A 13649-nucleotide genomic window follows, 5' to 3' on the forward strand; every position below is an offset into this window, starting at 1 on the left:
GTATCCTCCTATTCTACCTCCCCTGTGAGAATAGGGTAAGTATCTTTACCCTCATTCTCTGGATAAAGAAATTTAGTCTCAGCAATCTTGTGTAACTTGCCTTATGTCAGCCACTGAAGCAAGATAAAGGACCAGAACCATACCAGGTCTCCTGAGTAAATGTTGCACAGCCTCTGTGTGCTAATGACTGCGTTAGGTACATCAGAAAAGGGAAGAGGAGACTCAAGAAGTGACCACATTTAAGAAGGCAATTACACAATTTTAAATAGAAAATATCCAATGGTAAGATTCCACTTTAAATCAGCATTTCCAGGAATCCATGCATTTTCGGCGTGGAGCTGAATCTATTTCACAGACCAAGAAATGGTCTTGCCAGGAATCTTGCTCTAGTAATTTAACCTCTGACTTCTTGGCTTGTGCCTTAAGGTAATTTAGAGATAATCATACCTCTCCAGTGGCTATCACGGACATGTTGCAAGGATAAATGAGTAGTGTGCTTGGAACTCTTTTGAGAAGAGGGCTTTATGAATGCCACATATTATTACCAGATTAATATTGGCTATAATTATTTACTCATTCTCTCTTCCTGTTTCTCAGGGTCGAATGTAATACCTACCAGACCTGTAAGAGAAAGTGAATCTCCCTTTGCCTCTCTTATTAGAGGGAAAGAGGGAAAGAAGGGAAGAACAGGAGGTTGGTTCTCCCTGCTCCTCTTCCCTTTGGAAATTTTTGATAAATAGTGTCAACCCCATGATCATACATGGTCCCATCACCTGCTCTTATCCCCTTGAGACTTGCTTCTGTGGTATTAAGCATTGTTCCTTCTCTGAGCCATTTTTGCAAGACAGGAAATGACCAACTTCGTGGGCATGCAACCTGGGCAAGAGGCGTAGAGCCCCACATCCAGCAGGGCCCCATAGTTGCTGCCTGGAAACGCATGATAATTTTATTTTTGATCTTGTGTTTTGTAAATGAAGTCTGATGGGGAAATGGAGTATACTCCAGTGACTTAGAGCCTTGGCTCATATGCTGTCCCACCTTCTTTCTGTCACTTGTTTGCCTCCCCTAGACTTATTCTCAGCCCACTATTTCCCTGATCCCTGGCACCCCAGGACTCATCCAGCATCCCTCCCCTTGCCACCCATTCCCAGAGGGGGCCTAGGTGCATGTGCAGAGAGGGTCTGAGTTGGGCACGTGTGCCTTGCAAAATCTCAGATGGGACATGGTAGCAGCCATCCCTGGCCTGGGCTGGCATGGCTATACCATGGTAGACAGATGCCATGTCTTGGTGGGGTGAGCCTCTTGCCCACCCCTGCCCTGGGTATCTAGTACGCCCCAGTGCAGACCTTGTAATGCTCTTAGGGGCCACCTGTCTGCTGTGGAGTGGGACATTGGTACTGTGGGGAAAGGAAGTGTCTGACTTCCCCAGAGCCTGCCCCTGTCTGGGGCACAGCACATCAGTTTGGCAGCTGGCAGATAGGGGTATCCCAGCGACTTGTGAGCTCTGTCTTGCCCTAAGTCACAGGATGTAGGGCCTGGAATCCTGTGAGGGTCTGCACTCTCCTCATAGTATCCTCATGCCCAAGGAAACACAATATTACAGAGTAAATAAAAAACACCATGCCATTCATTAATTGTGATAAATGTGCCATAATAACATAAGATGCTAACAATAGAGAAATATAAATGTGTGGTATGTGGAAACTCTCTACATTAGCTTTGCAACTTTTCCCTAAATCTAGAGTTATTTTAAAATAAAAGGTTTTTTTAAACAGAAGACAAAAAACAAAGTACTACCATGATAGCTCAGAGAGAGAGACTCCAGAAGAAAGAAAAAAAAAAACTTCATGATTTTATTACCTTCAACAGCACTTTTCCTGCTGTTTGAATAAGGGGCTCTGCAATTTCATTTTGCACTGGACCCTGAAAATTATGTAGCTGATCCTGACCATAAAACCCTTTGTGGAGTTCACACTTCCTCTCTCTCCCTTCCTATTCTTCCCTACTCCCAAATGCCAGGCCTTTGGGTTACTTTGATTACCATTAATAGTTGTGTTCCAATGCATTGATAATCTGCTAAGAACTAAGAGGTAAATATTCTCATCTTTATTTTAAGATGTAGGAAATTGAGGTCCAGGATCACATAGGAAACAGAAGAGAAACTCTAAATGTGTGAGTCTCACTCCAAAGCTGTTGCTCTTCCCACAGGACTGCAGATGCACCATTCAGTCTCTAGATATCCAAATCTCTAGACAGTTGCAGGCTGCTTGGGCATTCCTCTGAGTACTTACTGAGTATCCGGTAGGTACCAAGCACTGGATCCAGTGCTAGAATCAGAAGTTATAGTGTGGAAGCCAGTCCTGAGCATCACTGGTCCTTTCCTTTGGCTTTCCCCAGAAGTAGCAGGGGGTTGATGCCCATATACTTAGCCCACTCTGACATCTGTGCAGCCTGCGTTAGTTACTGTGATAAAAAGGGTCCAGAATGAGACACAAACCGAGTTTTAACTATAGATTAACAGTCTGGAAAGGAGCAAATTCTCACTAACTACAACACTAACTTCACAAAAGTTCTCACTTAAAAATATTGTAGCTGACCAGAATAAGAAAGGGCAGTAGAGTAAGGGTCTATCATATCCATTGGCCAGTCACTGGGATCTCACGACTGTACTAAGTCTAGGAGCTCAGATGTGCTTGTTCTGGGTAATAGTGAATGAGCTGTGGAGGTAACCCTTTACTGCTGGATCTTTGAAGAGTCCTCCTTCTTCCTAGTCCTTCTGCTGTTACGATTATTGTATTTCCTGTGTCAGCCCAGAGTGGAAATTGGATCCCTTTTTTCCCTCTTCATGAAGGAGAAATGTGATAGATTATCTCATGGTCATGTTGCATATCGGCCAATTCAAAAGGCTCTGAGCATCTTAGTTACTGAGAACCACAAGTTGCGATATGGAAGACATGATGGTAGTAAGGCCCAAGTAGCTGGGAAATGGTTGGACCTTGTCTCTGATAAGAGGCTGGGAAAGAGGATGGGGGTGTTCTGGCACTTCAGGGAAAGCTTCGTTGGAAGAAGTGATCCTCTGGAAGGAAATAGAGGAGACAAGGGGGTGTGTTGGACACCCTAGACAGTAAGTGAGGAGCTTCTGCCTGTTGAAGCAGCATAACAAAATTGAAGGGGAAAGGAGGGAAGGGATGTGTAAGTCTGGCTTGAAATGAGTTTTACTAAAAACGCCTCAGTTCTTGTCTGCACATTTTTGCGGAGTGTGAAAAAAATAGAGGAAGTCACCTCCATTGGTTTTGTGGCTTTTTAAGTATGACATACAGGATATTGAATTTTAACCCCTCGTTATTGTAGCGTCTGTGTATTTGAGGGATAAATGAAAGATCTATTCTTTGAAATGTGCGTCTGCGATCAAGCGATTCTAGTCCGTTGGAATCACTCTTTTACTCATTCTCTTTTCTGCTTCCTACTTAGTATGAATGTCTCACACACACAGAATTATTCAAGTAACAATAAGAGGCTATGTGGTCTCCCTTGGATTTCTGTATGAACATATGAAAAATATATTCTAAATTTGACAGGAATGTGTGTAATCTTTTCTGTAATAGAAGTCCACACAAGATTTTTAAATTTTATTAGCACCTGTTGTGTGCCCGCTTTCCAGAAAGCTTGATAGAATTAATGAATGCTGTTCCCCTCAAAACCAGTCATGTATGCAGGAGAGTCTGGCTGACTTTTATAACTGTTGCATCATTAATTCATCTAGCATTTATAAAGTCAATTCCGTGTTTATTAACATAGAGTGCTTAAGTCAATAATGTTGAATATTAGACTCTTGGGTATGGAAGGACACGTTTTGAACATTCAGAAAGATCTTTATTATCCAACAAAAGTATGATCTTGAAGACAACATTTTTTAATGGACTACTGAGAAATATTTCCAGAAAGTCTAGAGTCCCACCACCACAAAGCACAGCCCCTGGCTTTAATCAAAGTGAAAATCTGCAGTGTTCACATCTGGCTCCACCTGAAAGTCCGGTTCAGAATTTCCCTGTGACCCTGGCAGTGGCAGAAGAGAAGTTTTAGCTTTGTTTAGTATAACAAGAGCTGAGACTCCAGGCCAATAAACGTGTTCCCGTAAAACTCCAGTTTCTCTTAGACAGAAGTCTTATCAGGGAAACCTCATCTTAAAGGAGAGATTCAGAAGAGGGGAGACTAGCCTACACCTCTTGCTAGTGCGGGTCAATGTGTGCTGAATTACAAGTCTCCAACATGTACACATCCCCCTGAATGAATGACTGCCTAGACTTCCAAAGTCACTGTCAGCGGCACCCCCTCCCCCAGCCCCGCGCCCAAATGTTTCATTTAGAAGAAAAGCAAATGAGAAAATGCTTTCCTCATTTCTCCTCCAGACTGCAAACCCTCAGAAATGACATCACGCACCCTGAAGAGCCCCGGGATGACTAAGGCAGAGAGAGCCTGAGAAAACTCACTGCTTCTGCCTTTAGTTTTAGGACACATGTATGCAGATGAGCCTCTAAGAGATGTTTCCCCGCCTTCTTCCTCGGAGGAAGTTTCTTGGTAGATCAGGGACACCTCATCCAAGCGGGGGGTGGGGGGGGGGGATGGTGGTGAAAACTTGGCACCAGCCACCCCAGGCAGAGCACCGCGGTGATTTGTTGTCCTGGTGGAGAGAGCTGGAAGGAAGGAGTCAGCGCGCAAATAATGAAGGAGCACGGGGCCACCTTCAGTAGCTCCGGAATCAGCGGCAGCGGCGGGGACTCGGCTATGGACAGCCTGCAGCCGCTCCAGCCTAACTACATGCCTGTGTGTTTGTTTGCAGAAGAATCTTATCAAAAATTAGCAATGGAAACGCTGGAGGAATTGGACTGGTGCTTAGACCAGCTAGAGACCATCCAGACCTACCGCTCTGTCAGTGAGATGGCTTCTAACAAGGTAAGGGGTGACCGTTTATTCACTTAAGCTCCCCGGCGGCCCCTGGGCTCCCCCCGGCCTCTGCCTGCAGCCTGGGGTGCATCCGAGGACCCGGCGTGAGAACGAGTTTGCTGAGCCTGCCTCGGAGGGTTCTGTCCCCAAGTGCCACACTTTTCTGGTGTCTTGATGCTGCAGCAAAAGTTAAAAATCCTCCATCCGCTTTCATGCCCAGAAACCAAACTTCTTTGTTAGTGATGTAGTTTGGAATTTGTTTAAGGGGAGAGGTGCTTATTAACTGTACAAATGAAAATCCTTTAAAAAAGAAAAACCGCTGTCAGGAAGATAAAATCTGAATGAATTCATAGGGTAAAATGGTAACACGCTGCATTGCAACCAGGTGTTAGACATATTTTTTTGAACAAGAAAATAATGTGATCTCCATGTATCAATGGAGAGAATGGTTCTCCCTGAAGTTCTATTAATTCTGAAATTCTTCTCAGAAGGACATTCTGGGATTCTCTAACATTTCTTTTGTGATGCTGGCATGACCTAAGATTAAAAAGAAGAGAGAAAGAAAGAAAGAAAGAAAGAAAGAAAGAAAGAAAGAAAGAAAGAAAGAAAATATACTCTGTGTCCCAAAAAAGAAAGTTATTTTTTAAAAGTTTGCTGCTTTTCAAAGTGGACTTATTTGAGATTAACTTCCACCCATACTGCGAAGAAATAGTTTTACTTACAATCCCCAGACAAAACTTAGTGTTGAAGAGTTTTAATTATCTGTCATTGTATCGTTTGTTTAATTAACACCTGGATTTAGAGTGCTAATTTATGTAGTGAGAGTTGTTGCTTTTTGTTTGTTTGTTCCCCCCCTTGGAGAATGTTAACTTTATAAATATGTATGATGTATGTGTATGTATGTATATATTTATTGTTGTTGGTTTTTGTGGAAAGCTTTAACACTACACCTTTATAAGTGTATATCTTAAGAATCCCCAATCATCTTAGCCTGAAGAATTGTCTTCCTATCTTATGGTTCTGGTGCTGGGAAGAGATTTTGCTCCACACCTGCCAACATGCCCTTTCCAGCCCTGAGGTTCCCTGGTGAATGTGTGTCCCTCCTCCCTCTTTCTGACGTGAAAAGTATCACCTTCCTATCAAGGCTTACTGACTCCTGCTCAAGGGAGCTGAGTGCTGGGAGCCCTGTGTCCTTAGGAGGTCTTCAAGGGGCCTGGGAGTGTGGGGATAGACTCTTCTTAACTCTTGTTTCTTGGTTAATGAAAGGGCAAAAAAATAAAATAAGTCTCTTTCTCAAATTGTAGTTCAGATTCAAGTTGGAAAAACAAAAGAAAAGTTTTGAGATTTAACTATTTACTGACTTTTTTCTGAAGTTCTCAACTGAAAACTAAATTCTGGGATTTTCCAGGCTGTTGTAAGCTTGACCAACTGCTTCCCCACGAGGAGGGCTTAACTGTGTAACTTCTCTAAAGCACACTGGACTCCAAGTAGAAAGATTTTCACACATGCTTTAGCCTGCTTCGGAGCATTAACAGATCCTTTGTTCACTGCATGTTGTGAGCATTGATGCCCATACAAGATGTAGGTCCAATATTTAGGAGTAGTTTTTTAGCAGCTTTCACCATAAAAAACATGCTGAACTTTCTTCTTGAGTTACTAAGATAAAGTAGACAACTAACTCCAGGGAACAGAAAGAGTATACATTGAGAAAATGCAAATTGTCCTTATTTTTCATTTGGAGTGTTGATGCCTTATAAATTCTAACCAGGTCTGTGTCTGGAGTGCTGAAATGACACATTATTTTACAAATGTATTTACAAATTGTTCCTAATCAGTGTAATGGTCAATAAGGCTCTAAGACCAAAGACTGTGTGGGTCCCGGTGAGAATTCCAATCGTTTAAGGCTTCCGCTCCTCCTTTATGGTATCCTGTGCAGGAAGCAATGAAAGCTGAATAGAGCTAACCCTAAAGAAAGGGCTAAACCTTAATGCTGACACAGTTAGCTTAAGGACAAGGCATGCAGTTTCACCTATTTTTGATATGTGCAGTGGAGAGGTTGTAGGGCAAAGCAATTATCCAGTAGATGAATAATGCTCAGCTGACAGCCAAAGTCAATTTCATTTGTAAAAAAGGGGATCTCCTTCTCTTTCTATTCACTCAGTGACCTTTTTCCCCCCAGAATCTTGATTAGCCAGATAATTGTTTCAGGTAAGGCTTAATCTGTGGCACATATAATATAATATAATATAATATAATATAATATAATAATAATATTTTGTGGCCACGAAAAAGAAATTGATCTGTATCCATTTTCTGGGAATTGAATTATTTGTGGTAAAAATAAAATTCCACATTTATTTTTAAATGTGGTTGAAATTATTTGAACATTCCATCCAAGTCACTGTTTAAAAATACAGTCATCATCATCATTATCATTATCACGCCTATGTAGTTGTATCTGGTCATTTTTGGCAGTCTTGGCAAATCTCTGAGTTGATAGACTTGGAAGTGAGTCTGAAGATGTTCTATACAGGGAAGTATGTGAAAAGCATAGGTTTTGGAGTCAAAAGATCATAGTTCAAATCCTGTCTCTATCATTGACTAGCTACTTGACCTTGGCTAACTTACTTAACTGTTCTAAGACTGAATTTTCTCATCTGTAAAACAGGTACAAAGTGTAAAAGTGGTACCCTACCTTACTGGGTTACTGCAAAGATTTAATGAGATAATGCATCTGAAACCTTCAGCAAGGCACCTGATGTGTAGTAATAATTAATAAATGATAACTTGTTGATACCATTTACTACATCTTTGCAAAAATTATGGGTCCTTAGTTCTGATCAGTTAAGCGATTACTGAGTTTTTACCGACTCAACAGTGGTGATGGGAAAACCAGTGTTTTATGTTGAGGGTGTCTGGGAACATGCAAATGGTTGAGCATTGACTGTGTCTAGTAGACAAAAAGGAAGCAGTCTTTCATATTTACCCATCTGGGTAGGGTTGTGTGTTTATTGTTTTTTCTTCACCCTTTTATATTTTGAAGAAAATTGGGACATCAAAGATTATAACTGGCTTTCCCAAGTGTGCTTCAGAGCCTGAGAGTTAGACAAGGAACTGTTTCTGTGACTTCTAGAAACATAGACTTCTCCTTGGCCCCAATTTCCCTCATCCCTTAATACTGGCCCCAGGCCAAATGGAATTCCAGAATTACAGAGAAAGATGCAGCCAGGTGGGATAATACGGTAGGTTATTTTTCCCAAAAATGACAAGATGAAATAAATGAAGCAGTTTTATGAGGCAATGACATTGTTTTTCAAGATGAAAAGAATGTCAAGGGAGCCTTCTGCCAGCAGCCCAGGTTCAGTTAGACATGTTAGAGCTGTTTTCTCTAACAACAGATTGGCTTCTTAGACTTGTTCATTAATTTTTGTTTCAACTCTTATCACCTCTTGAATTAGAAGAATTGTCATACACTTCAGCGAAATGCATCAGAGCATGAGTTCCTCAGTGGCAAAACAGTCAGATGTTTTGAAAACAGGATGCTTTGGCTGTGCCGTGTAAAAAGAGGAACGGAAAGAGAAACAGTATAGCAAGGAAGAAAGCAAATAGCCTCAGCAGGATCCCCGGCCCAACAATGGCATAAACACTGACCTATCTTCCTGACCTTCACTGTGGCTCAGTTCCTGACCTCGTGTCACCAAAGCCAACCGACGTCATTGGAGGAGGATAGGAGGAATGGCACAGCTGCTGTGCGGGTGACTAGAATTTCCTGTCTCCTTCCTGACAGACTCAGTCAGAAAAGTACAGAGTTGCAACAACAGTAGCTGAGGAAGGACCTGCACAAAACAATCCCAGTCAGGCGTAGCTGTGAATGACAAGGAAAGGGAGCTTTGACTGAGAAGTGGAGTCTCTCGCCTAAACTTTTCGGGTGAAAGTTTTTAAAGGGGTCATTTATACCCAGCATGTTGAATGTTTTTCAAAAGATGAACATGCTGTGGTATTTAGCAAGGAGCTATGTTCAAGCAACTTATTGCTCTCCTAACTTCCCCACAAACATTTCCATTATCCTTTTCTTTCTTGGCTAGCTTGGCCCCCCAGGGCTGTTTTATGTGTAGGACAAAGGTGAAAATAGATGTTTCATTGTTGAAAAGAGCCGTCCTCCTTAATACTAGTAGTCTCTTTAGAATGAAGGAGCAGGACCCAGCACTTCAGTCAGTGTTTGCTAAGGAAATCTGTAAGATAGGAATGGGAGATAGAAGGTCTTTTTTCTCTGAAGGCCTCATGGAGATAGCTGCAGATAGCATCACAGGGGAAGTGAGTCCTTCTGGCTATGCAGGTTTATTTTTCCGGTTCTTCAGGTGTGTCCATACCAGAGTACTGAACTACTGAACCTTTGTAAAGGCAAATAATTGCCTGTGCTCTTGGGTGGGAGAGAATAAACTCATATTGATTCCACCAGCTTGGAGCCACCTGGGATCCAAGCTGCATGCTACTGGAATGTGATCATGATAGGCTGGTTGCCCTGTAATTGGGTGAGTCCTTTTTTCTATTTAACTGAAAAATTGATAAATATGAGACATGTTGGATCCAGAAGAACCATAAAGCAATTAGATTGTGTTGGTCAACAGGTTCACCTTAGAGCTCGGTCAGGAAGGTGATAGGCAGGTGACCAATTACTGAAGGGGATTAATTCCACTTTTGCCCAAAGTTAAATGATAGGACTACAGTATTGCCACGCTTAGGGCAAGAGGGGTCCTTTCCCAGGACCCTTTGCTTTAAGAGGGCCCTAGCCTGGTCTTCCTCCCGCTACGCTCTGCTCCAGGAGGTGAGAAGGCAGGTGGGCTAACGGGCAGCTGTGCTCCCTGCTCCAGACTACACTGCATCCAATGGGCCCCGTATGTTCTCTACCCAATGGCTCTGAACCCACTTCCAGGGCCTGTACAGGCCTCTTTCCTGGATATGTTGCAGGAATTCACACCCTTAGGCCCAAGGAGTAGCCAAGAGGCAGCAGTCCGGCTTGGAAGAGGTGTGTGGGAGGAACTTGAACATGCAGGCTGTGGCAGAGGATGCACAAAAGCTTGCACATGGGTTCCGTGGAGAAGAAATGGGACAGGGCGTGGGCCAGGAGCTAGGTCCCCCCTGCACTGCTATAACCAGGAATGCACATTTCATGCTGGCCTTCCAAGCTGCTAGGAAGGGGTGTCTGTCGAGGTGGGAGTATTGGAGGTAGCTTGAATTGTATCTTTATCTATTTAAACTTACATATGTGGCCTCATGAATGCCGGAGTTGACCCGGATTAGAGGGCAGACTAGAATGAAAATCAGTTCTGACGGCCAAGTGGGGCACTCGAATATTTTCCATCCAACTTTTCTCACTTTCCTCCCAGATGTATATAGAACTGGAGGCAGCAAAGGGAAGAGAGCCTACAGGTACAAGCCATGAGTTTGAGTTCTAGCTATGCCTCCATTGAGGGACATTATCTCAAACAGTCAAATCATTTTGAAACCTTGCCTTTCTTTATCTACAAAACAAAACAGTTGGAGAAGGCTATTTCCATGGTCTCCTGCAGCTTTTGTGTTTGTTGTTGGGGCAGTAATAGACAACCAAACTCCTTTTACAAGTGTATGTGTGCAGACATGTGCTAAGCTCCTTACTGACATTCTGTCATTAATACTCTCAGCAGCCCTTTGGAATAGATATATTATTATCTTGATTTTACAGTAAAGTGAGATTTAAAGAGTTGAATTAAATTGCCTAGGGTAAAGAAGAGAGCAGGATTCACACTCAGGGCCATCTGACTCACCGTCATTGATCCCAATGGGACAGATAAATATAGACATATAGAAGTATTTAATAACCCTCACAAGGAAATTTTGTCATTTCTGGGATGTCGTATTCTTCTAACTCTGGACATCATTGCTTGTTTAGGTCTAGGTCAAAATCCTAGTCTGCAGGTTCCATCCTCTAGGCCTCCAGACCAGCCCTTAATAATCTTAAACTCAATCTTCCTGGCTGGGAAATAGTGTCTTTTAACATAGAAGAGGGAGGAGAATAACCATAGTTATAGAAAATGGTTGTAAAGCACTCATCAAAAATGTGAATAACGGTATTAAACTAATCTGATGCCTATTGTGGACCAGTTTACTAAATTCAGGATCTATTTGTTTCCAAAATTCTCCATCATGGCCTAAGAGAAGACAGTGAAATTTTGTTTAAAAGACAACCTACCCCCAAATTCCCTTTTTATTCACCCCACAACATAAAAAGAAAATGGAGAGAAGCTATTCTTTTTTTAAAAAAACATCATTCAAATTTAATTGGGGCAATTTCATCATATATTACATCTTTTCTAGTATATGCCCTAAGCCCATGAAACAGAAGAGCATTAATGGCTTCAGTAGCAATAATTAATATAGGGAAATTTCTAAGCCGTATTATTTGATGTGTGAAACTAAGGCAGAAGGAAAAAAAATTAAGTTTCCTCACAACTTACAGCCCGTTGACAAGTCCTTGAGACAGGCAGAGTGGCATCCTCTAGGAGGAGTTCAGCTGCCTCAATGATGACACTTTGCTAAGGGCAAAGGCAGTCTTAGCCCAATCCCCAGTATCCTGTAAGTCTACTTAAACATATAAAAATTCCTTTGGAAACTTCCTTTATCTCTATCCCCCAGAATATATGTTGGCTATCATACTTCAAGCTTATGGCCCATTGATATACATCGAAGGGTCTCATGACTGAGTTTTTACTCTATAGTGATAAATGACCTTTCCCTAACAGCAGCTAGCCCCTCAAGGTCCTGGAAACCTTGCTTCCAAAATACCTTAAGAGACTTAACTATCGCTTCCCGCCTTCCAGCCTAAAAGTATACAATCCGTCACTCTTCACAACCCCAGTGCAGCTCTTTCTGCCCACGGGTCCTGTCCCCATGCTTTAATAAAACCACCTTTCTGCGCTGAAGACATCTCAAGAATTCTTTCTTGGCTGTCAGCTCCAAACACCATTATCAACCATATCATTATTGAGAGTGTATTGCGTGTTCTAAGTTTTACTCTTTGAAAACTTAACAAATCAAAGATTTTGAAAGTGTAGTGCTTTGAAATAAGTTTGATTTTTAATCTATTTTGCTTAACTTAAATATTTCTGCACTGATATTTACAGAACCATTTCCTTCATTGAGTTCCAATCCATGTACCCCAGTCTTTCTGCTAATTCATTTGAAAGTCCCCACATGATCAAATCCTTAAAAATAAAGCAGAAATGAAGTGAGGGCACATTACCTTTGCCTGTTGCACCTCAGGCTAGCTGATAAGACAGCACTATATTATCAATATCTGATAAATACATCATTTTAGGGGAGCCTTTCATTCCATATGAAAAACAAATCAGATAACTATATTTAGAGTATCACATATAAATCCAGAACACTAGTTTTGAAAAATAGAATTACATATATTAATGGAATAAATGTCTATTTCACACTTTTTATACTTCTTCCGTGTCTTTTTTTTTCTTTTAGATAGAATGTGTTCCAATCTGAAAAACTTCCAAAATCAGTGCTATTATTATCTATGAAAGAAAAGCCAGGGGTGGAGCTTACTCTTGTGCTATTTTTCCAAAACACTTTACGTCTAAGAGTGTGCTCAGCAAATGGAGATCCATCAGCATTCTGGAAGCCAGGACTTGCCAAACCAAAGATACTCGGGCAGACTTGTGCCACAGTCAATAGATTTCACGCTCTTGAAGGCACTATGCCAATAGTGGATGTGCATCCCAGCACATCTCTCCACTTAGCATTTTTCAGGAACCTGTCAGCCCCTCTCTGACTTGCCCATTTGTACGTGATGTTTCCCTCAACTGGTGCCAAACTGTTTAGTCTCCTGGATATTTTACTGTAACTTCCTTTGTTTGATTTACTTTAAAGTAGCCAAGTGTTTCCACAAAGAAAAGACTGTTAAGTTATTTAGAAATGAAGAAGACAGTAAAACTTCTGTTTCTTTTGTTTCTGTTTTGGGAAGTACCTGATAATCTTTTTCTCTTTAAGAAATGCCCGATAGTCTTTTTCTTTTTATGGAGCAGAGTTTAAAGTCTATAAATCATGCGTTTCTGCTCATCAGTCCTGTGTTTCCTTCTGCTAATTACTTGCAACTTAAAAATATACCACTTCTGAAACCTAAAGCCTTCAGAGACTGAAGTTTAGTGAACGTATTGAAAATAAATTTCATCTTCGTGGCTCAATTTTACCGTTTTATATTTTTTAGTGGTTCAATGTATGGCAACCTTGAAAGTATACCTTTAAAACTTTAAATGGCCAAGTTTCCTTCACTCTTTGCTAACAGCATAGTGCATAATGCTATAACCTTCAGCAGTTGTAAAGATGAACTTTGAGTACAGATACCAGGTCGTAAAAGTGATTAAATGAATTAAAAAAATTTAGATTTAGGATGAGAGTTTTGTCATTTGGTATCTGAAGAGGTAAATTTTAATGAGTTGTTTTGGAAAGAAAACAGTAGAAGAGAAGTCATCATCGAATAAAAATATCTTTCCAACTCAACCAAATAGGCTGTGTGCCAAAGCTGATTAGACAGGGCAAGGTGAAGTGGTAATTTGGCAACTATTTAATGACTTTGATCAGTATGGATGGTGAAAGTTGATAAATCAAGCCAAAAAAACATTGAAATATATTCTTTCCAGTTATAGTCACAC

At 41.3% G+C, this 13649-nt stretch overlaps 1 protein-coding gene across 4 annotated transcripts in view; it reads left to right on the plus strand.

The window, feature by feature from the left end:
- Positions 1-13649, plus strand: part of PDE4B (phosphodiesterase 4B) — a 522088-nt gene that overhangs the window by 475828 nt on the left and 32611 nt on the right. For 3 of the 4 annotated variants that reach the window (XM_027058961.2, XM_027058960.2, XM_027058962.2), the window contains one exon: positions 4841-4953. In XM_027058961.2, coding sequence (XP_026914762.1) covers positions 4841-4953 — 113 coding nt within the window. Of the gene's footprint in view, positions 1-4232; positions 4579-4840; positions 4954-13649 lie in introns of those variants that run through there. The other variant, XM_027058963.2, reaches the window with a different exon arrangement.

The sequence above is a fragment of the Acinonyx jubatus genome, chromosome C1, assembly GCF_027475565.1.
Source record: "Acinonyx jubatus isolate Ajub_Pintada_27869175 chromosome C1, VMU_Ajub_asm_v1.0, whole genome shotgun sequence".
Taxonomy (NCBI): domain Eukaryota; kingdom Metazoa; phylum Chordata; class Mammalia; order Carnivora; family Felidae; genus Acinonyx; species Acinonyx jubatus.